This window comes from Malaya genurostris, chromosome 1 (genome assembly GCF_030247185.1).
Source record: "Malaya genurostris strain Urasoe2022 chromosome 1, Malgen_1.1, whole genome shotgun sequence".
Classification (NCBI taxonomy): Eukaryota; Metazoa; Arthropoda; class Insecta; order Diptera; family Culicidae; genus Malaya; species Malaya genurostris.
The window spans coordinates 123,038,203-123,064,809 of NC_080570.1; the positions used below are offsets into that span (position 1 = coordinate 123,038,203).

General features: G+C 37.9%; 1 protein-coding gene across 1 annotated transcript; it reads right to left on the bottom strand.

Annotated features, from left to right (window-relative positions):
• LOC131425664 (SET domain-containing protein SmydA-8) lies at nt 1-26,295 on the bottom strand. The gene is made up of 7 exons (XM_058587720.1): nt 25,813-26,295; nt 18,002-18,178; nt 17,421-17,937; nt 17,122-17,309; nt 16,768-17,041; nt 16,215-16,462; nt 1-326 (listed from the first exon to the last, which is right to left on the bottom strand). The coding sequence occupies exons 1-7, from the start codon at nt 25,954-25,956 to the stop codon at nt 207-209; spliced, it is 1,668 nt and encodes a 555-aa protein (XP_058443703.1). The 5' UTR covers nt 25,957-26,295; the 3' UTR covers nt 1-206.
• Nucleotides 26,296-26,607: the final 312 nt, after the last annotated feature.

Consider the following 26,607-nt stretch of genomic DNA (forward strand, 5'->3'; position numbering starts at 1 on the left):
TATGAGCACACAATTACTGTTCAATTTATTTAAGAAATAAAACCATAACACTGAGCAAGTTGTTGCAAATGCCGAGAAAGTGTGGAAAAACTTTTTTCTCGTTTACACACTTCTCCGGCTCTAAGTCTTCAAAAATGGAGCTCCATAAGCTGAAGCAACCCGAGGATTGAGAGAAAATGCTCGAATTTCTAGCGATTTCCTGGACTTCATTGCTGACTACTGCTTTTGTACTGCTTTCCAAGTTCGGGATCCGATTTCATCATTTCTTCGAGCTCCTTTTCGACTTCTACCAGCTGCCGGTTGTAGGTAAGGGAGGGTTGAGTGCACTACGGAAAGTAAACAGAATAATCAGTTTTGATTAGATTTTTTTCGATAAGATTTTTGGATGCCGCAGCAACTATATTAATATCGAATATAAAGTAAACTGTTTGCTAATCTGTTTGAATCGATCTGTATAGACTCAAGAATTTTCATAATATTGATTGAACAAACTTTTTTTAAGCTATTGCGATAATACCTCACAATGAATATACTATCAAATTTGTGAACGCGTGATGTAAATTATCCAAGGATGTCAAATAATATCTGTCTGCATAAGTCAACAACCTGCCAAAGTGGCATCTCTGCCTGTCGTCTCTGCACTCAAAAAAATCCACAATTTTATGTAAAAAATCACATAGATGCCAAAAACGGCTTTGGCATCGGAGTTTACGTGATGTTCTTAACAACCATCGGATCATGATTAAATGTCAGAATTATTGCTGTTGTCACATATTTTTTATGTGTCACGTACTTACTTGAATTCATTATGTCAACCATATGTTCATTTTGTGCTCGGATGCAAACTCTTTTTTGACCCTTCAACTGTATTTATCACAGTGATTTTAAGGTAAATATTTGCTCATTAGTTTCATCGACACTTATAAAGTCTAGCTAATGTATATTATACTTTCAGATCTAATATTAGTACCTTTTTTCATAAATACGTTTATTTCTTAAGGCAGTTTACATAAGTTTTTCTTCGCCGTAGCATCACTTTTACATAATATTCTTATCCTAATTTAATTCTAACATAGTCACAACGTTTTGCATTTATTAAAACATATTCTCTTATTACTTAAATATCAACTTAGGTAATTCGTCATTAATTATGAAATCTACTCGGAAATATTATTTGAACCAAACGATTAACTTCTATAAATTATAAAATAAGCTGTTATTTTCAGACATTTTGTTAATAATTTCATAAACTGTTTCGAGTTTGTTTGTATCATTACATTATTTTTATTCTAATTTAGCTATTGGTTGAACTCATGGACGCAGCTGGGATCAGAACTAAGTCTTGAAAGGGGCCTTTATTAAATTGAAACTCCAGTTTTCTTTATGAAATGATAAATAAGTTTCATGTATGAAAGGTCACGACAAGCAAGAATGTCTCGAACTGGGATATTGGATAGTCTACCTTGGGTACGCAAAGAATTTATTAGTTGAGATCTGACATCACGATACTCCACGCATGTCCAAACGACATGATCAATATCTCGATAACCTTCGCCACAAGCACAATGATTAGTCTCGGAGAGCCCAATTCGAAGGAGATGTACATCTAACGTGTAGTGATTGGACATGAGTCTGGACATCACACGAATGAAATCTCTACTCACATCCAGTCCCCTGAACCATGCCTTTGTCGATATTTTCGGAATAATTGAGTGCATCCACCGACCCAGATCATCTTTATCCCAAGAAGCTTGCCAGCTGGCAAGTGTTCTTTGGCGAGACGAGCTATAGAATTCGTTGAAAGCAATTGGTCTCTCATAAATTTCACCCTCAATAGCACCACGTTTGGCTAAAATATCGGCTCTTTCATTGCCAGGAATGGAGCAATGAGCCGGGACCCAGACTATAGTGATTAGATAATTATTGTTCAATATGTCGTTCAGGCACTGTTTTATTTTGCCCAGGAAAAACGGTTCAGTCTTGCCAGTCATGTTTGAGCGAATGGCTTCAATTGCACTCAGACTATCTGTGAAGAGGAAATAATGGTTTGGAATTAATGTGACGATTACACTCAAACTATAATGAACTGCTGCTAGCTCTGCTATATAAACAGATGCAGGTTCTTGAAGCCTAAATGAGGCCGAAACATTATTGTTGAACATACCAAACCCTGTCGCTTCTTCAATTCGCGATCCGTCCGTGTAAAACATTTTCTCAGAGTCAATATGCCTGAACTTACTTGAAAATATTTTTGGGATTTCCGTCGAACGTAGATGATCCGGGATTCCACGCACTTCGCGCTGCATGGATGTATCGAAAAATAAAGTTGAGTCATGGACATTTAGGAGGCTGACACGGATAGGAATATATCTTGAAGGGTTGATTTCCTGTGACATATGGTTAAAATATACTGTCATGAATTTTGTTTGAGATCGAAGCTCGACTAGTCGTTCGAAATTATTAATTACCATGGGATTCAGCACCTCACATCTTATTAGCAGGCGTGATGAAAGCTCCCAAAATCGATCTTTTAATGGAAGAACTCCCGCCAGAACTTCAAGACTCATTGTATGTGTCGAATGCATGCACCCTAAAGCAATTCGCAAACAACGATACTGAATTCGCTCCAGTTTGATAATATGAGAGTTTGCAGCGGAACGAAAGCAAACGCATCCATATTCCATCACTGAAAGTATCGTTGTCTGATACAATTTTATTAGATCTTCCGGATGAGCACCCCACCAAGATCCTGTTATTGTTCGAAGAAAATTTACTCTTTGTTGGCATTTTGTTATCAGAAACCTAATGTGTCCTCCCCACGTGCATTTGGAATCGAACCACACCCCGAGGTATTTAAAAGTTAAAACCTGTTGGATCATTCTTCCCATCATATGGAGCTGAAGCTGCGCGGGATCATGCTTTCTTGAAAAGACGACTAACTCTGTTTTCTCCGCAGAGAATTCGATACCAAGATGAACAGCCCAATCGGACAAGTTATCTAAGGTATCTTGCAATGGTTTATGCAGATCAATAGCTTTGGGTCCAGAAACTGAAACTACGCCATCATCTGCCAATTGTCTTAGTGTACATGGGGTTACTAGACAGCTGTCAATGTCATTCACGTAAAAATTATAGAGGAGCGGACTGAGGCATGAGCCTTGCGGGAGACCCATGCAATATTAGTACCTAGCAGAAGTATAGTTTATAAGCAAATTTAGCAAGTGTTATTGAGTTTACTAAATGACTCTACGAAACCAACACCTCAACAACTTATTTGACCAATCGGTATTACGCGAATTCTGTATACCAAAATTACAAAATTGAAACACAACTCAATTTTTCTTTTCTACAGTTCAAAAGACAAATTCCCTAGATTGTGTTCCAGTACATCAATCTTCTAAGGAAACTGTACATCGAAAATTGTCGTCAATCGCAATACATGCATCTCAACCCGTAGAATCATACTAATTTGAAATAATTCTAACAGTGGATTAACGAAAGCACATATGTAATTTACTAATTTTTAATACCCATGTGCATTATAAAGATTTAAAATAGAATTTAGTAACAATTACAAGAAAACATTGTAACTATTACAAAAAATTCTGGTAAAAAGTAAGTTCAGATGAAAGTAAATTTACAGTACAATTTAAATGAACTTCGTGTAAATTTCACAAAATTATTCTATAGAATCTACAGAAAGAGTCACGTAGGGATTACGTGATACAAATGTGGACTAAGAGTTTATGAGTTCATTCTGTGTCACTTATACTTCACATAAGTATTACAAGAAAAGTTATATGGATGAAAATCACATACGTTTTCACGTAGCATTGAAGTGAAGATTTTTCTGAGTGTGTGTTTTTCTTATACAAAAATAGACCATAGTTGATTTACCTCTCTTGTGATCCAAGCAGAAATACCAGCTAATTATTCCGCAATTCATACCCAACCGAACTTCCCAGTTTGAAAGTGTACTGAATCGAAACTGTGATCATAAGTGAAACTACTCTGAACTGAGCTTAGAGAGAAATCAGTTTTCAGTTCAGCTCAATGAACACATCATGTCAATTGTATGGGTGCGCAGTGTTGCTATTTTAGCGCGCACGAATTTGACATTTATCTTCCCTACTTCTCCGTTGGACAAACTCGATACATATTATTTCGTCGGGAGAGTCCACATTTTGAGAACTTTCAAATGTTCTATTGGGTTTCGGTCGTTTCGATGTAATATCTTATAAAATGACTAACTATTAGTACTAAATCTCACCGGAGAATACAAAAAAAAAATTTTATTCTTCTGCTTAAAAGGTGTATAATGCATTGCACTGGCAAAGCAATTATAAAACTCGGGGTGAAAGACGAGTAATGTTCGCCCAAACTGATCATCTGCGAGAACTTAGAAATGTTCGGAACCTCGCATTGTCTGATCAACTGACAGGAAGAGAACAGTTGAAGCCGAATTGCAGACGAAAAGCCCACTAAAAATACTTTTACCCGCATCCCGATCAATGTGTGATCGTTCAAATTTCAGATCAATTTGCCGGTAAAAAATGGCGTCATTTTTCGTTTTCTCTTCTGTTAATAACTCTTTAATTTCTTCTTGTGCATTGGACGTAACTGGACACCTAGGTGAGGACCTTCCATAAACAGTAGCAATAATTTCTTGCGTAGTTTAGTACCTCAAACGCTCAGGTCGCGTTCTCATTCGTCTTTCGGACATCGTGGCGAGCAGTCGATTTTAACCAGCAATGGCAAGTAACTGATTTTTTAATTGAATTCTAGAACTAAATTCTGAACTTAATTTCAGATTAAGAATTTAGTTTCGGAATTCAGTTCCAGATTACAGGTTCCGAATTAAAAACTGACTGTGGAACAGAATCCCAATTCAGTATTCTGGAACAGGTTTCTTCACTAGATTTTGGAACTGAATTTAGTTTCTTAAATTATGTTCGGGACTCGAATACAGAACTCTGATTTAGGATTTCAACTTCTGAATTCATGAATAAAATAATAGAATGAATAATGAATGTTTCATCTGAATTCTGGTACTAAATGTTAAATCTGAACTCAAAACCTGACCTTTAGAACTGACTTCTGAACCAGAATTTAATTCCGGAATTCACACTCATTTCCAGAAGTTAATAGCATGCATGCTGGAACTAAATTCGGAACATGGATTTAGTTCGTTTATTAAGGTTTGGAATTTAAGTTTAGAACTCAGTTCTAGAACTAAATCCGGAACTTAGAGTCTAAAAAATGCGTTCAGTTTCATAATTTTAGAATCAATTTCTTTGATCTGATGACTTGATCTTGAGTCCGAGCCTGAATTCTGCAACTGAATTTCAAGCAAAAGTCACACAATCACCACGATTATCTATGTGCGAAAATGAGAAATTTCATACCATCAAAAATATGTTCAGCAACTTATGATAAATTGTAAGACATCCAAAAATAACTTAAAGTTGAAATTTTCCAAAATATTTGGTATGAACGAGCATTAAGGTTAAATTTAGTGCACAAAATATGGCGATCAAAATTCCAAACATATGAATTGAACGAATCATCGCACAAAGCGTATCGTGCAAAATCGACGAAATATTTTTCCACTGATTGAGTGCTGTGGGCTTACGACACGTTTTGTTCGCTAGTCAAACAAGCACTAATTGTGGATGGTTATAAAACATGAATATTGTTAATCAGGCCCGTGCGCAGGGGGGGGTTTTGGGGGTTTTAACTCCCCCCATGAAGAATTTTTTTTAATTAAATTTCATGAACAATGGAGTACTTATAATATTAAAGTGCAAATAACTTGACGAATTGTAACTGAACCACTTTAGTATACAATAGAATGCCTTCAATTGAACAAAAAAGTTCAATTTTTTATCAATTTATAAACTGACATAATTTGAGCCCCCCCTCTTTAATGATTTCTGCGCACGAGCCTGTCAGAATTCGTTTTACATTATCAATATAGTGGATGAGGCCCCTTTTCGCCTTTTGGACACCCCCCTCTCCCCTTGAAACCTCCCCCCCCCCCCATGGATGATTCCTGCGCACGGGCCTGTTGTTAATTGACAAATATGAGGGAGACACATTTGTGAATGTTGTCAATTTAGTCATTCAATTTATAACCAAATACTCTTATAATTGATTTTTTTACTTAAACCGAAAGTTGTTTTAAAGGGTGATTTTTTAAGAGGTATAGGATTTGATTTACAAAACAAACATCAAAAAATTTAGGAAACTGTTGAAATCTTAAATGGAACGATCAATATAATTTAATGAAGATGATTTCATGCAAATGTGGGCCGCGGCTCCGCTTTAGATAGCCCATGTGCAGGGTTCAATTTTGGCACGCTCTCCAACATATTGGCCGGTATTCTACCGGCCCATAATCCACACCAAACAGTGACTTTTTGTCGTGAATACGACTTACTTTACTATGGGGTGCCTTTTCAAAATTTACCCTCTGAGAGAGTGATAAGTTTTTGATCGTGAATATCTCTTGTTGTATCTAACGAATCAACATAATTTTTGCTACATGCCATCGGAAATATGATCACAATTTTATGATAAAATTTTCAGTTGTGTGACATAATCTCAAATAGTTCAAAATTAAACTTTTCTGAAATGTTTGGTATAAACGAGTATCAAAGAGGATAATTCATATGGCGCGTTTGCCTTTCTCGTATTTTGAAAGCTCATAGCTCAGTGATCTGTGGAAGGATTTATATAATCTAACTACCAATAGAATCGAAATTTTTCAACTTAAACGTGTATAGCAAGAGCATTGAAGTATTTCAATAGTACACTATTGAAAAACCTATCTCATTTGACCCATGTCAACACCAGCCAATCAGAACGCGTTCTGAGGAAGAGAAGAAAATAGCTGCTGCTGTACAACAAATCGTTCAAGAAAAATGTTTCCAAAAGTGGTGAATATCGTAGTGAGTTCCTCAATTTGGTCCTTCTGAATGCTAGAAACGAATCCCTACAGCATATTGATAGTCTCTTTCAATAAATTATGCAAATCCGAAATGAAATAATCGACATTGAAATTCTATATGCGGCTATTTTTATAGCCGTTAGGACCGCCCATTAGTGAAAAAGCTACAAACGAAATCACATAAAAGGAAATCTCTTAACAAAAATTGAATCAGTTTGGATTCTATCGCCACTGCGAGCAGATGTGTTTTGTGTCGTCTGCACAGCTAGTTTCGCTTTCGACAAGAGCGATTACGTCACAGCTGCCAGTCATTTCGATGGATGAAAAAGCAACGTTGGAGAGCATTATAAAAAATCAGCCGTTCTAATGGCTCTAAAATTTTTCTAAAGAACTATTAGGATTTGTTTTTCGCAAATCGCAGGTAATTATCCTCAGTTTAGTGCAAATCAAGAACAATTTGGTTAGATTTGTGCACTTTTCGCTGTGTGAAATTCACAGTAATCGAGATCAAGTGAAGCCTTTTTTTGCGAAAAATGTTCCGAGTTTAATATCGTAGAGAATTACGCAATTTGACCCTTCTGAATGTTGGAAATGAATCCCTACAGCATATTGATAGTTTTTTTTCAATAAATTATGCAAATCCGAAATGAAATAATCGACATTGAAATTCTATATGCGGCTATTTTTATAGCCGTTAGGACCGCCCATTAGTGAAAAAGCTACAAACGAAATCACACAAAAGGAAATCTCTTAACAAAAATTGAATCAGTTTGGATTCTATCGCCACTGCGAGCAGATGTGTTTTGTGTCGTCTGCACAGCTAGTTTCGCTTTCGACAAGAGCGATTACGTCACAGCTGCCAGTCATTTCGATGGATGAAAAAGCAACGTTGGAGAGCATTATAAAAAATCAGCCGTTCTAATGGCTCTAAAATTTTTCTAAAGAACTATTAGGATTTGTTTTTCGCAAATCGCAGGTAATTATCCTCAGTTTAGTGCAAATCAAGAACAATTTGGTTAGATTTGTGCACTTTTCGCTGTTTGAAATTCACAGTAATCGAGATCAAGTGAAGCCTTTTTTTGCGAAAAATGTTCCGAGTTTAATATCGTAGAGAATTACGCAATTTGACCCTTCTGAATGCTGGAAATGAATCCCTACAGCATATTGATAGTTTTTTTTCAATAAATTATGCAAATCCGAAATGAAATAATCGACATAAAAATTCTGTATGCGGCTATTTTTATAGCCGTTAGGACCGCCCATTAGTGGAAAAGCTACAAACGAAATCAAATAAAAGGAAATCTCTTAACAAAAATTGAATCAGTTTGGATTCTATCGCCACTGCGAGCAGATGTGTTTTGTGTCGTCTGCACAGCTAGTTTCGCTTTCGACAAGAGCGATTACGTCACAGCTGCCAGTCATTTCGATGGATGAAAAAGCAACGTTGGAGAGCATTATAAAAAATCAGCCGTTCTAATGGCTCTAAAATTTTTCTAAAGAACTATTAGGATTTGTTTTTCGCAAATCGCAGGTAATTATCCTCAGTTTAGTGCAAATCAAGAACAATTTGGTTAGATTTGTGCACTTTTCGCTGTTTGAAATTCACAGTAATCGAGATCAAGTGAAGCCTTTTTTTGCGAAAAATGTTCCGAGTTTAATATCGTAGAGAATTACGCAATTTGACCCTTCTGAATGCTGGAAATGAATCCCTACAGCATATTGATAGTTTTTTTTCAATAAATTATGCAAATCCGAAATGAAATAATCGACATAAAAATTCTGTATGCGGCTATTTTTATAGCCGTTAGGACCGCCCATTAGTGAAAAAGCTACAAACGAAATCACATAAAGGAAACTCTTAACAAAAATTGAATCAGTTTGGATTCTATCGCCACTGCGAGCAGATGTGTTTTGTGTCGTCTGTACAGCTAGTTTCGCTTTCGACAAGAGCGATTACGTCACAGCTGCCAGTCATTTCGATGGATGAAAAAGCAACGTTGGAGAGCATTATAAAAAATCAGCCGTTCTAATGGCTCTAAAATTTTTCTAAAGAACTATTAGGATTTGTTTTTCGCAAACCGCAGGTAATTATCCTCAGTTTAGTGCAAATCAAGAACAATTTGGTTAGATTTGTGCACTTTTCGCTGTGTGAAATTCACAGTAATCGAGATCAAGTGAAGCTTTTTTTTGCGAAAAATGTTCCGAGTTTAATATCGTAGAGAATTACGCAATTTGTCCCTTCTGAATGCTGGAAATGAATCCCTACAGCATATTGATAGTTTTTTTTTTCAATAAATTTGCAAATGCGAAATAAAATATTCGACATTAATATTCTGTATGCGACTATTTTTATAGCCGTTAGGACCGCCCATTAGTGAAAATGCTACAAACGAAATCACGTAAAAGAAAGCTCCTAACAAAAATCTAATCAGTTTGGATTCTATCGCCAATGCGAGCAGATGTATTTTGTGCCGTTTGCAAAGCTAGTTTCGCTTCCGATAAGAGTGATTACGTCACAGCTGCCAGTCATTTCGATGGATGAATAAGCATCGTTGGAAAGCATTATAAAAAATCAGCCGTTCTAATGGCTCTAAAAGTTTTCTGAAGAACTATTAGGATGTGTTGTTCGCAAATCGAAAGAAAATATCCTCAGTTTAGTGCAAATGTAGAACAGTTTGGTTAGATTCTTGCACTTTTCGCTGTGTGAAATTCACAGTAATCGAGATCAAGTGAAGCCTTCTTTGTTTTTGCGAAAAATGTGGAAAAGGGGAATGCTTGCATAATTCATACAATTGATCAACTATTTGATATTCGGAAGTGTTAAGGAACATGTCATTTGTTTTCGTATTCACGACATCCAGTTATGTCTCTGACATTACCCACCCGCCTTTTTTTAATACGAGGTCTGTTCAAAAAGTTCCCGGAATTTTTTAATTGCGCGCGTCTGGGAGTCCGGTGGTCAAAAATTTTTTTTTATTGTGTTGGTACATATGTCCCTAATGTATGGTGAAATTTTCAGCTGTATTCATTGTTTACATTCTGTCTTGTAGCGGCTGGTGTAGACGTGTTTTTTTGAAGTCGGCGATTTTTGTTAGTTTAAACAATGGAAGAATTGAAGAGTCAAAGAATTTGTATTAAATTTTGCGTGAAAAATGAAATAAAGTGTAACCAAGTGTGCGAAATGTTACAGAGAGCCTACGGGAGTCTGCTATGAAAAAAAGGCGGGTGGGTAATGTCAGAGACATAACTGGATGTCGTGAATACGAAAACAAATGACATGTTCCTTAACACTTCCGAATATCAAATAGTTGATCAATTGTATGAATTATGCAAGCATTCCCCTTTTCCACATTTTTCGCAAAAACAAAGAAGGCTTCACTTGATCTCGATTACTGTGAATTTCACACAGCGAAAAGTGCAAGAATCTAACCAAACTGTTCTACATTTGCACTAAACTGAGGATATTTTCTTTCGATTTGCGAACAACACATCCTAATAGTTCTTCAGAAAACTTTTAGAGCCATTAGAACGGCTGATTTTTTATAATGCTTTCCAACGATGCTTATTCATCCATCGAAATGACTGGCAGCTGTGACGTAATCACTCTTATCGGAAGCGAAACTAGCTTTGCAAACGGCACAAAATACATCTGCTCGCATTGGCGATAGAATCCAAACTGATTAGATTTTTGTTAGGAGCTTTCTTTTACGTGATTTCGTTTGTAGCATTTTCACTAATGGGCGGTCCTAACGGCTATAAAAATAGTCGCATACAGAATATTAATGTCGATTATTTTATTTCGCATTTGCAAATTTATTGAAAAAAAAAACTATCAATATGCTGTAGGGATTCATTTCCAGCATTCAGAAGGGACAAATTGCGTAATTCTCTACGATATTAAACTCGGAACATTTTTCGCAAAAAAAAGCTTCACTTGATCTCGATTACTGTGAATTTCACACAGCGAAAAGTGCACAAATCTAACCAAATTGTTCTTGATTTGCACTAAACTGAGGATAATTACCTGCGGTTTGCGAAAAACAAATCCTAATAGTTCTTTAGAAAAATTTTAGAGCCATTAGAACGGCTGATTTTTTATAATGCTCTCCAACGTTGCTTTTTCATCCATCGAAATGACTGGCAGCTGTGACGTAATCGCTCTTGTCGAAAGCGAAACTAGCTGTGCAGACGACACAAAACACATCTGCTCGCAGTGGCGATAGAATCCAAACTGATTCAATTTTTGTTAAGAGTTTCCTTTATGTGATTTCGTTTGTAGCTTTTTCACTAATGGGCGGTCCTAACGGCTATAAAAATAGCCGCATACAGAATTTTTATGTCGATTATTTCATTTCGGATTTGCATAATTTATTGAAAAAAAACTATCAATATGCTGTAGGGATTCATTTCCAGCATTCAGAAGGGTCAAATTGCGTAATTCTCTACGATATTAAACTCGGAACATTTTTCGCAAAAAAAGGCTTCACTTGATCTCGATTACTGTGAATTTCACACAGCGAAAAGTGCACAAATCTAACCAAATTGTTCTTGATTTGCACTAAACTGAGGATAATTACCTGCGATTTGCGAAAAACAAATCCTAATAGTTCTTTAGAAAAATTTTAGAGCCATTAGAACGGCTGATTTTTTATAATGCTCTCCAACGTTGCTTTTTCATCCATCGAAATGACTGGCAGCTGTGACGTAATCGCTCTTGTCGAAAGCGAAACTAGCTGTGCAGACGACACAAAACACATCTGCTCGCAGTGGCGATAGAATCCAAACTGATTCAATTTTTGTTAAGAGATTTCCTTTTATTTGATTTCGTTTGTAGCTTTTCCACTAATGGGCGGTCCTAACGGCTATAAAAATAGCCGCATACAGAATTTTTATGTCGATTATTTCATTTCGGATTTGCAAAATTTTTTGAAAAAAACTATCAATATGCTGTAGGGATTAATTTCCAGCATTCAGAAGGGTCAAATTGCGGAATTCTCTACGATATTAAACTCGGAACATTTTTCTCAAAAAAAGGCTTCACTTGATCTCGATTACTGTGAATTTCACACAGCGAAAAGTGCACAAATCTAACCAAATTGTTCTTGATTTGCACTAAACTGAGGATAATTACCTGCGATTTGCGAAAAACAAATCCTAATAGTTCTTTAGAAAAATTTTAGAGCCATTAGAACGGCTGATTTTTTATAATGCTCTCCAACGTTGCTTTTTCATCCATCGAAATGACTGGCAGCTGTGACGTAATCGCTCTTGTCGAAAGCGAAACTAGCTGTGCAGACGACACAAAACACATCTGCTCGCAGTGGCGATAGAATCCAAACTGATTCAATTTTTGTTAAGAGATTTCCTTTTGTGTGATTTCGTTTGTAGCTTTTTCACTAATGGGCGGTCCTAACGGCTATAAAAATAGCCGCATATAGAATTTCAATGTCGATTATTTCATTTCGGATTTGCATAATTTATTGAAAAAAAACTATCAATATGCTGTAGGGATTCATTTCCAACATTCAGAAGGGTCAAATTGCGTAATTCTCTACGATATTAAACTCGGAACATTTTTCGCAAAAAACGGCTTCACTTGATCTCGATTACTGTGAATTTCACACAGCGAAAAGTGCACAAATCTAACCAAATTGTTCTTGATTTGCACTAAACTGAGGATAATTACCTGCGATTTGCGAAAAACAAATCCTAATAGTTCTTTAGAAAAATTTTAGAGCCATTAGAACGGCTGATTTTTTATAATGCTCTCCAACGTTGCTTTTTCATCCATCGAAATGACTGGCAGCTGTGACGTAATCGCTCTTGTCGAAAGCGAAACTAGCTGTGCAGACGACACAAAACACATCTGCTCGCAGTGGCGATAGAATCCAAACTGATTCAATTTTTGTTAAGAGATTTCCTTTTATGTGATTTCGTTTGTAGCTTTTTCACTAATGGGCGGTCCTAACGGCTATAAAAATAGCCGCATATAGAATTTCAATGTCGATTATTTCATTTCGGATTTGCATAATTTATTGAAAGAGACTATCAATATGCTGTAGGGATTCGTTTCTAGCATTCAGAAGGACCAAATTGAGGAACTCACTACGATATTCACCACTTTTGGAAACATTTTTCTTGAACGATTTGTTGTACAGCAGCAGCTATTTTCTTCTCTTCCTCAGAACGCGTTCTGATTGGCTGGTGTTGACATGGGTCAAATGAGATAGGTTTTTCAATAGTGTACTATTGAAATACTTCAATGCTCTTGCTATACACGTTTAAGTTGAAAAATTTCGATTCTATTGGTAGTTAGATTATATAAATCCTTCCACAGATCACTGAGCTATGAGCTTTCAAAATACGAGAAAGGCAAACGCGCCATATGAATTATCCTCTTTGATACTCGTTTATACCAAACATTTCAGAAAAGTTTAATTTTGAACTATTTGAGATTATGTCACACAACTGAAAATTTTATCATAAAATTGTGATCATATTTCCGATGGCATGTAGCAAAAATTATGTTGATTCGTTAGATACAACAAGAGATATTCACGATCAAAAACTTATCACTCTCTCAGAGGGTAAATTTTGAAAAGGCACCCCATAGTAAAGTAAGTCGTATTCACGACAAAAAACAAGTGTTTACGAGTGGTATAAGCGTTTCCAAGATGGCCGCGAAGACGTTGAAGACGACGAACGCTCCGGTCGACCCAGCACGTCCATAATCGATGAAAATGTGGGAAAAGTGGAAAAAATTATTATGGATGATCGCCGAATCACTATTAGAGAAGTTACTGATGAAGTTGGCATATCAGTTGGCTAATGCCATCATATTTTTTCAAATGTTTTGGGCATGAAACGAGTGGCAGCAAAATTCGTTCCAAAACTGCTGAATTTTGATCAAAAAACAAACGCATTACCATCGCTCAGGAGCTGTTAAACGACGTCAACGACGATCCAAATTTACTTGAAAGGGTCATAACTGGTGATGAAACATGGGTGTACGGTTATGATGTCGAAACAAAAGGACAATCGTCCACGTGGAAGCACCCCAAGTAACATTTTTAATATTAATAAATACTTGTAGCTGTCTTCAATGCTACATAATAAATCTTGCAATAAAACTTTAAACTCCACGAAAGCCTTCTGAAAACCTCTATAAGAGCATGTTCCTGCCAAGTGGACCATTCTTCATAAGGTTTATAAATCAAAATGAAGAATCAGCATAAACCTGCTTTAAAAATCCAAATTCAAGCAAATTTTGAAACCAGCTTTACGATCAACATTAAATTTATTTGGATGGAATGAATTCCGCTATGAATAAACTGACGTTTTGATAATATTTTTCTTGACTATGTGTGTGTCATGTCTACTTTGAATGCAATCAGTAAGAATATATTAGACTTTTTTTAACGAGTTTTAAGCCTTTTCCGAACGTAAAAACTTCATGCGCTTTTATTTTTATCGTGAATGTAAGGATAAAAATAAGAATTATAACTAATCGCCTTGAAATAAATGCGGTTTTTGCGAAAGTCTTCATGATTTATGAAAATTATTTTTTGTGCTTCATCGTCATTTTTGTATAAAACTATTTCGTGGCGTTAAAACTTGTACATACATTCTGAAAACGAATCATGAAAGTCCTTCATATTCCCTCCTTTTTGCATTTCAAAATTTATTTGATGTCAATAAATGCTACGGTATAGAACTTCATAATGGCGGCCATGAAATTTCTTTTAATGCAAATTACACTTAACCTAAGAAGCAATAAATCAAATAGCCTACAACTAATGTGTCATAAATGTACTTTAAAACCCTCAAATTTGCTCTGAGTGAAATTGTCATAGAATGAACACGCACACACATAAAACTAGATTTATGAAAGAATTTAACGGACAATAATGTTTTAAAGAAAATGTTTGAAAGTAATATTAAGAGTGTTGCCATGGTTTTATTCTAGTACAAATTGTTTTATTTTTAGTTCTGTTGTAAAGGGTTTTATAGAAGTTTTGAAAACTATGATATTACTGGTTAAAAGAGACACTTATTATAGTTGTCATAAAACAGGTAGTGATTGAAAAATCAATTATAAAACTCCTATAAATTATAATCAAAACCATAAGGCAATAGAATTGTTACTTGGGACCCAACGTCACCAAGTGTGAAAAAAGCACGTCAAGTTCGATCAAATGTCAAGGTTTTGCTTACTGTTTTCTTTGATTATAATGGCATAGTGCCTAAAGAATTCTTGCCAAAAGGTCAAACCGTCAATAAGGAGTATTACCTTGAAGTAATGCGACGTTTGCGTGAAGCAATTCGAAAAAAACGCCCCGATTTATGGAAAAACAATTCATGGGTTTTGCACCACGATAACGCACCTGCTAATTCATCGTTGCTTATTCGTGATTTTTTGGCTAAAAACAAGACTTTAATCATGCCCCAACCTCCTTATTCACCAGATATAGCTCCGTGTGATTTTTTCCTGTTCCCAAAGTTGAAGAGACCCATGAAAGGACAGCGTTTTTCATCGATTGAAGAGATAAAGGCAGAATCGCTGAGAGTGCTACAGAGCATTACAAAAAGTGACTATCAGGGGTGTTTCGAAGACTGGAAAAAACGCTGGCATAAGTGTATTATATCTAGGGGGATTACTTTGAAGGGGACCATATAGATGTAGACGAATAAATAAATATCTTTTTAGAAAAATGAGAATTCCGGGTACTTTTTGAACAGACCTCGTATACAGTATGATAGTTCTTGCAATGCTTCTGGCTGGTCTTCACTCCAGATGCGGCAGATCGCTTGTTGACGTATCAATTCAACCAGAAATGAGCTTCGCCGCTGAACAAAATTTTTCGATAAAAAAAGTGGATTTTCCACCAACTTAGTGTCCATTCATGATTAAATTATAGACCAAACGACGATTCATGATTAAATTACATACCAAACTGAACAAGTATGACAAAAACACAAGACACGATTCACGCGTGATGTGTCAAAAACAGTGTTGCCAAAAAGATAATCACCCTTTAAGTGATACTAGAGTGCCTATAACCAGAGTGACGACATCTCATCCGTAATGTTGGCAACAATTCAAAACATTCCATTAGCTTTACATTGAATTGACAGGTCGTTTGCTCGTTTGGAACTGGTAGCTGTCATTCCAAACGAACAGCTGTCGCCACTCTGATTATAGTCACTCTAAGTGATACCACATTGCGGCATTAATTCATGGCGTATCTGTCAATTATCTACTTACCACTTGTTTCCTGGCGATGTCTTTTTGTTTTTTCCGAACACCGAATTCAATTTGTTGATTTCGAGATTGTGGTACCATCTCGGTGTCAAATAAAGCTCCAAGTTGTTTCTTCAAAACCAACAGCACCTTGCGTAAATTTAACAGTAGTTTGCCTCGAAATACGCTCTGTCCAGGTTCGAATCGATCAGCTACCTCCAGAAGACCCATACATAGATCCACTTGCCGGTGGAGTTGATCCTCGGTTAAATCTGTGAAAAGTGAAGATGTTATGTTTAATTTACTTCAAGTGATGTTTCAACAATCATCATCCCAGCTAATTCCGTTCCTAGAATAAACTTAACTGTAGTGTTTTAATTTTAATTGTGTAAGTTTGTTCCTTTCGTATCGTATGTGCCATCAACGTACTGCTGTTAGTCATCTGAATAAGGAATCAGGTGTCGGTATGGAGTGCACTCATCTCAATTTACTTCTAAATAATTAACCAATCAATTCGATCAACTGCAACTGGCACAACTAGCACCGAAACGCAAAATCACATCACATCGAGTCTCACCTTGCTGCTTGCCAATGTAGTCCAACTTTCCGTCATAGAGCTGACACAATGCATATTTCACTTGCAGTGCGTAGGTGTTCCACGGGTGCAGTATTGACTGGTGTGTGGCGAGGAACAGTTCGTACTCTTGTGGGGAACCTTTTGATAGTGCCACAATTTTCGCCTGAAATGCTTCGTTTCGTGTGACGTACTGCTGGAAGGATTCGCTGTAGGTGCACCGATGGTTTTGACACTGCCAAGCGGACCGGAAATCTGTCGGATCGACAGCAATGACCTGAGGAGAGGGCAGAGGGGATGTTTCCATAATAAATTGGAAAATAATTTGATGTGTAAACCTGAATCTGTACTGCATACCTTCGCTGTGGTACTGCATTCGGGACAAATAATGCAACTAATGTACGTTTGGAATTCTGTTGGATCCTGGCATCGTTCGCAGCAGCACTCAAAGCATTTGGCCAATTTGATAATGTATCTACGTTGGATTGTGGATTGCAATGGTTGAGAGTATGATGCACTAATTACTTCGTTCCTCGCGATGTCCACTGAAACCAAATGTTCGCAATCATTATTTCGGTTAACCAACCGTGCGGCTCCATCGAAACGAAATACGATGGAATCGCGCGGTTTTTATTATTGTGTTTTCTGAATGTTACCAGCTGCGACCAAAACCATGTTCATACTGTCATCAAAATAATGCTTCGTGTTCGGCCGACAACTGTGAGACAGCATTGCCCCTTCCTTGAAGAGCGCACGAATTTTAATGCCCTTTTCGGGTACCCGTATCTCGTAAGTATTGGTATCCAAAATTCCACAAAGTTCCAATATTTCCTCGCCCTGGACATCCCGCAGCCCGAGCACACTCTGTACGAATGGTACCAGATTGGATTGCATTATAGTATAGAGCTGAGTGGTACGACGAGTTTCCAGATGTGATTCAAAAGTAAGTATTTTTGCGTACATTTGTGGATCGCTGTTTTTCAATAGAATCGCCCTCAGCGGAAGAATTACACAGTAGGAAGAATCTCGTCGCTCTGGTTCAAGTTCATTGAAAGCAATTCGCGCCCGGTATCCCTTGGACGAAAACAACTGGCACTCTTCGGTATGCAGGCGGGAGGATTCGCAACTTTCTCCGCAGAGAGGCCATGTACAGCGGCGGCAAGTGTACAATGTCTGAAAAACACGTCAACTGTCGTCCGAAGAAAGTTTACTAATTTGTTAAGGACTTTCTAATTACCTTTTTTCTTCCGTCATCCTGAAGCAGCGGGATCAAATTTCTGTGGCAACCCAAACAGACGGGCACACTGCCTACTTTTGGTCCGAGCAGCAGCGGTGGGTCTCGGTAGATAATTTCTCCACGACGAATCGCTCGGGTAGCTGTCAAATGGCGGCCAAGAAGGGAATTGCTACTAATCTGAAAATGTTTAAATAGGCTCGGATTAGGACACTGGTGATAAAGTGAAGCGCATTAAATGCTAATCAACGCTTTTGATCCGTTCTTTTCGTTCATTGACGTAAATAGAAAGTGATGAAACAAAATGGGTCCTTCGGAGGAGGTTGAATTATGAATTAAGGACACGTTTGTTTGCTAGCAACTGCAATGGAATTATGAAATTAGCAATCTGTTCATGAGGTACAAACAAAAACATCCACTGGAACTGGAAATACAATGAATTGGTGTTAAATTTCGCTTAGCCATTATTCCATTGTACAAGCAAACTTTACCTAAAATAATTTTTTTTTTGTGAATGTTGTAGTGTTCTCACATTACAGAAGTGTTAGGAAACGAGCTAGTTGACAATTTATGGACTAAGGATTGGCACACGGAAATACAATTCGTTTGGGTTCTCAGGATGCTATACAATTCGATGTCGTAGCGCTCCAGGAACTTTGTTGCATGTGACAGAAAATATGGAAAAGTAGGCTTTGAGCGACTAACTTCTACCACTGCTCTGGAACTGACTTCTTATGGCGTTTTCGTTTTTAATTTGCACTACACCGGTGCTGTGCTACACTGAGGCCACAGACTAACAGACATGACAGTATGAGTAAATTCTTATGAAAATATTTTTTCGTGATGCACTAGTTCCACCTATATTGAACTGCGCGAACTATTTACTATCTGTACACCCCTTGTGTTATGTAAAAGTTTTTTTACTAGTTGGTTTCCCCTCGTTTGTCAACACCGATCAGCTGCTTGCAGGGATGCCTGATTTCATCAAAATATTTGAAATTGAATCGTCACAATAAATTATTGGATTACGTTGATAATATATTTAACTTTTTCGCGATGTTGGAAGGTAGTCGTTTATTTGACTCAATGTTGTTCATCTAGACTATTTTTTATTGTGGTGGTAGTTTTCACTCGAAATTAAGTGGTGGCAGACCAGAAGCAAGTAAATATTGTAACAAAACGGGTTGGATTTTGTATTGCGTTGGAGGATGAGAAGTAGGCACAATTATGTATATAGTTTTGGCAATATGTATTAAATCTGAATCCTGCATGAAATTCGCATGGACGTATACAAATCAATACATTACAGGTAATTCTGTATGAACGGCAACTCTGTTGGTAAATGAAAAAATTAAACACAGTCTAGATGACAGACATGATGTTTTTGATAGGATAACGTGGCGCCATCATGACACATGTGAGTACTGTCCCAAATAAAGGAATATTCGAAATGACCGTTAAGATGATTGAAGAATCTAATTTGAGTGTCCTGTCTGTTAGTCTGTGCTGAGGCATGAATAAACGAACAAAAATGACGAAAACATAAACAGTAACCATTGACTACAATTAACGTTTCCATTGCACAGAGCTACACCAAACTTTTGATGAGTGCTACAGGTGCTACACCAGTGATATCGGTGCAGAAAAAGTGTAGCACTGGTGTAGTGCAATTGGTAAAAACGAACGGTTTAGGTGCAGCTTTCGCTACACCGGTGTAGTGCAATTTAAAAATGAACACGACATTAGTGCTGAGCAGAATGCACCAGCGCGTGATTGGATGGAAGTCAGTCAGTGACAGGTAGTGCGTAGTGACAATTACAGGCAATTTCTTCAGTTTTAGCATTCTTGATATACACTGCACACACAAAACGAGACCCGTTGAAGAGAAGAAACCACCACTCACTCACTCGCCTTCAATGACGCATTTTGTAAGAACGGCAGCAAAATCTAGATTCATCGACATATAATTTTGCCAAATAGTTAAAACTACCGAAAAGTACGATGTTTAGAGCGTACAAAGCATTTGACCTGCGCTTGACAAGAAGGACAAGAAGTAAGTAGCTACAATTGAGAGAAATCCCAATCTTTTTGTGCGCAAGTTGACTCGCAAAGTTGGGAAGTCAAAATCACACGTACAAAAAGTGAAGCATAGGCAAGGACTGAAGGCATACAACGTGAAAACGATGCCATACCGCGCTGACAAAATTTTACTGCGAAAAGTTACCTGGCTGTATGCAAGACACGTCTGAGACAATTACATTGAAAATGAACCAATTCTAAGGTTCCCAATATAAATACAAAGGTAAAGGTGATGGTGGATGCACTAAACTAAAAACTTATTTAAGTGACAAATTCGAAACATGTTCTAGTTTTAGCGCTTAGATTGTTTACATTACCTAACAGCTATAGTCCTGGGGTGTTCTTTGCTGTATCAGACATACGTCTCCACATAACTTGGTCCATAGCTGCTCGTCGCCAACCACTCAAGGCACGGATGCTTCTATGATCTCCCTCCACTTGGTCGATCCCCCTTGCTCGCTGCGCTCCTCTTTTTCTTGTACCAGTCCTATTAGATTCAAGAACCATTTTCACTGGGCTGTCGTCCGATATCCTTATGACATGCCCAGCCCATTGTAGACGTCCGATTTTAGCTGTCCTTACGATAGGTGGTTCTCCTAGCAGCCGTTGCAATTCGTAATTCATACGCCGTCTCCATGTTCCGTTTTCCATCTGCACTCCGCCATAGATGGTCCTCAGTACCTTTCTTTCGAAAACACTGAGGGCGCGTTGGTCCTCTGCCAACATAGTCCAGGTCTCGTGGCCATAGAGAACAACCGGTCTAATGAGCGTTTTGTAGATGGTCAATTTCATGCGGTGGCGTACTTTCTCGATCGAAGGGTTTTTCTGAGTCCAAAGTACGCACGATTCCCTGCCAAAAACACGTCTCTGAATTGCTCTGCTGGTGTCATTATCGGCGGTCACCAGTGAGCCCAAATACACGAACTCGTCAATCACCTCGATATCGTCAAGGTCTATCAATATTCGTGGGGGGAGGCGTTGTGTTTATTCTCTAGAGCCTCTTCCTCTCATGTATTTTGTTTTTGACGCAATTATGGCAAGTCCGATACGCCTGGATTCAGCCTTCAGTCCGATGTTGGTTTCCGTCATCTTTTCAAGGTTACGTGTCACAATATCAATATCGTCAGCGAAGCCAAAAAGTTGTACGGATTTTCGGAAGATCGTGCCACTCGTGTCGATTCTCGCTCTTCGAATCACACCTTCCAAGGCAATGTTGAACAAAATACAAGAGAGTCCATCACCTTGCCGTAGCTCTCTCCGAGATTCGAAGGGACTCGAGAGCGTCCCAGATACTCGGACGTAGCACATCAACCTATCCATCTTTGCTTTGACCAATCGCGTCAGTTTATCCGGGAAACCGTATTCGTACATTATCTGCCATAGTTGTTCTCGATCGATTGTGTCGTATACCGCTTTGAAGTCAATGAATAGGTGATGCGTGGGTACGTTGTATTCACGACACTTCTGGAGTACTTGTCTTATCGGGAATATGTGATCCGTAGTGGCCCGCTTGGTACGGTACTACGAATTCCTTAGCTATTGGTGATAGACGACGGCAAAGAATTTAGAAGAGTACCTTGTAGGCAGCGTTCAGCAATGTGATTGCGCGGTAATTGCAACAGTCTAGCTTCTCGCCCTTTTTATAGACGGGACATACCACTCCATCCTTCCATTCCTGCGGTAGAATCTCCTCCTCCCAAATCCTAGAAATCATCTAGTGCAGCGCTCTAGCCAGTGCCTCTCCTCCATGTTTGAGCAGCTTGCCTGGCAACTGGTCATTGCCCGCGGCTTTGTTGTTCCTCAGCTTGCCGATCTTCTCACTTATCCCCGACAGATCAGGGGCTGGGAATATGTCGTCGGCTGAACGTGCACTCAGATTGATTCCTGTATCGTTCTCTGTATCTTGTGCTTCGCCATTCAGATGCTCGTCATAGTACTGCTTCCACCTGTTGATCACCTCACGTTCGTTCGTGAGAAGGTTACACTGGTATCTCTGCACATTTCGGCCTGTGGCGTGTAGCCTCTACGTGAGCGGTTCGCCTTCTCATAGAACTTCCGTGTGTCATTTGCGCGGTACAGCTGTTCCATCGTATCGTGATCTTGGTCTTCCTGGTGGCGCTTTTTCCTCCGGAAACCCGTGTTCTGTCTATTCCGCGCCTGTCTGTATCGTTCCTCGTTCGCTCTCGTGCGGGGTTTCAGCATCCTCGCCCTTGCTGCGTTCTTCTCTTCGACCACCTGCTGACATTCGCCGTCGATGATAACGTGGTCGATTTGATTTTATGTATGTTGATCAGGTGATCTCCAGGTGGCTTTGTGGATATCTTTGCGGGGGAAGAAGGTGCTTCGAACTACCATTCCGCGGGAGGCTGCAAAGTTTACGCATCGTTGACCGTTGTCGTTTGTTACATCGTGCTAAGATTGTTTGCGAATGATTGAATTGACAATTAGATTCTTTCATGATAACGATCCCTTGCCATAAATTAAATGATGGGGGCATGAAAAATTCATACAACTTGACGAAGGTCATAGAAACATTTTGCATACCTTAGGTATGACTATACGGGGGGTGGATGTAGCCTTTAAATAGAAGGGTGTGATGTTTAAAACGGCAACGTCGGGTAAATCAGCTAGTATTATAATAATAATTATAAACAGTGAACCGATTCGAGAGAAGATTCCATAAATTTTGATCGAAAAATTTTGAATCAATAACTGTGAGCCAGTAATCTCGGTAATAGTGTAATTTTATTGATCCTCCGTTGAAAAGCGTCGATAATAATTAGGAAGTGACGGTAAATATTATGGTAATAATACAAGGAAGAAAACATGTGAAACAGTCCGCACAAAATATTTTGCAACTTCCATTGATTTTAACTTTCGCAATTGGTGGTGAGGAGCTCACTTCATCCGCATCTCTCGTCGCCATTTTTTTTTCAAATAGCGACTCGTCAGCAATGTTATCGTTTTCCATCAGTTCTTATCTCATAGCGTGTATATAACGGTTTTTTGTGTTTTTTTTTTGTGGAAGACCTTGTGGTCTCTTACCAAATTCCTGAATTTTGTTTGGATTGACTTCCGGTTCCGTAGTTGCGGGGTAAAATGTGCAAAAAACAAAATATGTTTACTAATTTTACTCAGAAATGGCGTAACCGATTTTTACAAACTTAGACTCAAATGAATGGTGTTATGGTCCTATACAAAACTTCTGAATTTCACTTGGATTCCTGAATTATAGGGTAAAGTTCGCAAAAAAATAATTATATCATCACGAAAACGTAAAACGAGAAACGAAAAAAAATCTAAATCGGCCTCAAAACTACTCCAACAGACGGTCAAACAAACCGATTTCGGTTGTTCTTTCAAGAATCAAAGAACATTATTTTTAAGAATACCACAGTATTATATATGATAGTATGATTGATATGAGAAAGCCATGATTACATCTTTAGGTGGATTAAAACAAATTTTTACTAAACCATTCCTTCGTTCAATATATATATTTAAAGAAATTTATTCGTACTTTTTCGAAGAATTCCTCAAACGACCTATATGTTAATTTTGGGTTCTATAATAGTTAAATCGGTCAATATATTTTCGATGTGCCAGATCTTTTGTAGTTTTACGAATTCTGGAAGCGTACACCGTATTTTCTATTGATATTGTATTGTTTACTAAAACATATGACAGATCTTCTCTCATCCCTACTAATACACATTTTATCTTATAGCAAATCCATCAACATATCACCGGGGTACAAGCGCTCAGAATTGGGCCCGAGAAATCTATCGCCGAAAATTTTAAATTGACCTTTTAGTCACCGGAATATCATAATCTATTGAACAAGTCAGCCAACTCTTCTGCGATCGCTGTGCTGCTAAAGTTTCTAACTTTGAACTAGGCAATGGTGATAATTTTCAGATTTTTCTAGATTTGAAAAAAAATGCTGTTTTTTTAATCTTTTGTCGTGAATACAACTTACTTTACTATGGGGTGCCTTTAAAAAATTTACCCTCTGAGAGAGTGATAAGTTTTTGATCGTGAATATCTCTTGTTGTATCTATCGAATCAACATAATTTTTGCTACACGCCATCGGAAATATGATCACAATTTTATGATAAAATCATCAGTTGTGTGACATAATCTCAAATAGTTCAAAATAAAACTTGTCTGAAATGTTTGGTATAAACGAGTATCAAAGAGGATAATTCACAAGGCGCGTTTGCCTTTCTCGTATTTTGAAAGCTCATAGCTCAGTGATCTGTGGAAGGATTTATATAATCTAACTACCAATAGAATCGAAATTTTTCAACTTAAGCATGTATAGCAACAGCATTGAAGTATTTCAATAGTACACTATTGAAAAACCTGTCTCATTTGAGAACTAAATATCTGCTGCTGTACAACAAATCGTTCGAGAAAAATGTTCCGAACAGTGCTAGTTTCGCTTCCGACAAGAGCGATTACGTCACAGCTGCCAGTCGTTTGCATTGGTGAGAAAACAACAAAAAGAGGACAACGGTGGAGAGCATCACACAAAATCAGCCGTTCTAATTGATCTAAAAGTTTTCTAAAGAACTATTAGGATTTTTTGCTCGCAAGTCGAAGGTAAATATCCTCAGTTTAGTGCAAATCTAGATTAGTTTGATTAGATTTGTGCACTTTTCGCTGTGTGAAAGGGGAATGCTTGCATTATTCATACAATTGATCAACTAATTGATATTCGGAAGTGTTAAGGAACATGTCAGTTGTTTTCGTATTCACGACATCCAGTTATGTCTCTGACATTACCCACCCGCCTTTTTGTTTCTGAATTATATCTAGTGTTCGTTTCCGTTTTCTCTTGATGCTGAACCCATCGAAGTTTTAATTCTAAACACTGCTAAACTTCTAATACCCCCACTGTTCATGACTGCAGTTCCGATGAGCCACTTAATGTGTGACAATCCATTTGAAAGCTGTACCATCAACCGACATCATCTAGAGTGAAGAAAACTCCAACCAAAAATACAAAATAAACAATGTAGTGAGGGGTAAACTCCAATGAGTATGCACCATATATTTTGACGTAAACATCTTACGACCTCGAACGTCATTTAACACGAAATTTCTCGTTGAGGCTAAAAACTTTCATGTACGGATGCAGTTTGCTTGCTTACTTCAGAAAATCAGAATGAATCTGTGAAATGTTACCGTTTAGCTGCCATGCTCTTGAGTCGGACGAAAATCAATCTAAAACTTTGGATTGAAGTATACTGATAAACTTTTACCTTTCCCAACTAGAACCGTTTAAGCCCCACATATATCTTACTTCAACGTAGTCAATCTGTTGACAAATTTATTTTGCGGTTTCATTGGTTATTCAAGTTGTACGTGTACCTGTCTGGAGAAAAGATTTTCGAAATCCTTTAGGATCGTAGCCCAAACCACATGTCCTGCATGGTCCGTTGCTCTTACTAGGTCAGAAAGTGGTAACTGTGCTATACTTCGTTGCTTGTCGTACTGAAACAGCTTTGGAAGTGTACTTTAGTTTTCATTACACTAATCACATGCTTGTGGTAAGATGCATACATATGGAATAACTAACTTTGCAACTGTGAACTAAAATTAGTGAAGCGATTGACTTTAATTGACATAATCAATTAATCGAAAATCTTCACGTTTTTTTTCACCAAAGCACCTATTATCTAATCACCGCAACTCCCCATAAATACCGGTACCGGAGCAACGTTCTCACCTTGTAACAACGGCATTCACTTCGATGGGTGTCCTTCCAGTGCTGCCGCTGGTGATTCTGATCGCAGTAGGTCACTTGTTGACAACCGCCACACTTGCGTCTAGCCGGAATACCACAAACTGCGCAAATCTCGTCCGACATCATAACTAACTCCCTAAGCACTTGTACTAATTATGTGAGCCTGCACTGATTACTGATATCTGGCCACTGACTGGTTCGAGTGCGCAATTTCTTTGCACACTCGTAAACGCACTCGAGGAAATGCGAAAAGCCAAACTCGCGACACGTCTAAACGGTTTTCTTTTTTTTTCTTGGTACAGTCCGGGAGGTAGGGGGCCTGACAATGACAGGATGACACAGAAAGAAATAGTTGGACTGTGTGTTTAAAGCACTAACGCGAGCAGTTGTTTGAGTTTGAAAGTTTTATCACAATATTTAGATAAATAAAAAAATATCCTTATGTGAGGAACAAATAAACCACATTTAACTTTTATAACTTCATTCGGTTGCAGCAACCTGTTGAATAAATTTAGTTCGGGCAGAATACTTTCACCGATTACTACTCAGACACACTACTGAATCTGACGGAAGAGAGCGCTGGAGCACCACCCACATCAGTCTGTGTGTTTCATAATAATTCCGTTAAGCTCCTCTTTGAAGAAACATGGAAATTCTATTTTTAATAATCTTAACTCAACACCAAGTTAATGGGCGTCCGAGGGAAACATTTTGCGTTAGGTAATTGACTGGTCAGTTTGAGAAAGCGACAAGAAAAAAAAAACAAACAAACAAAAA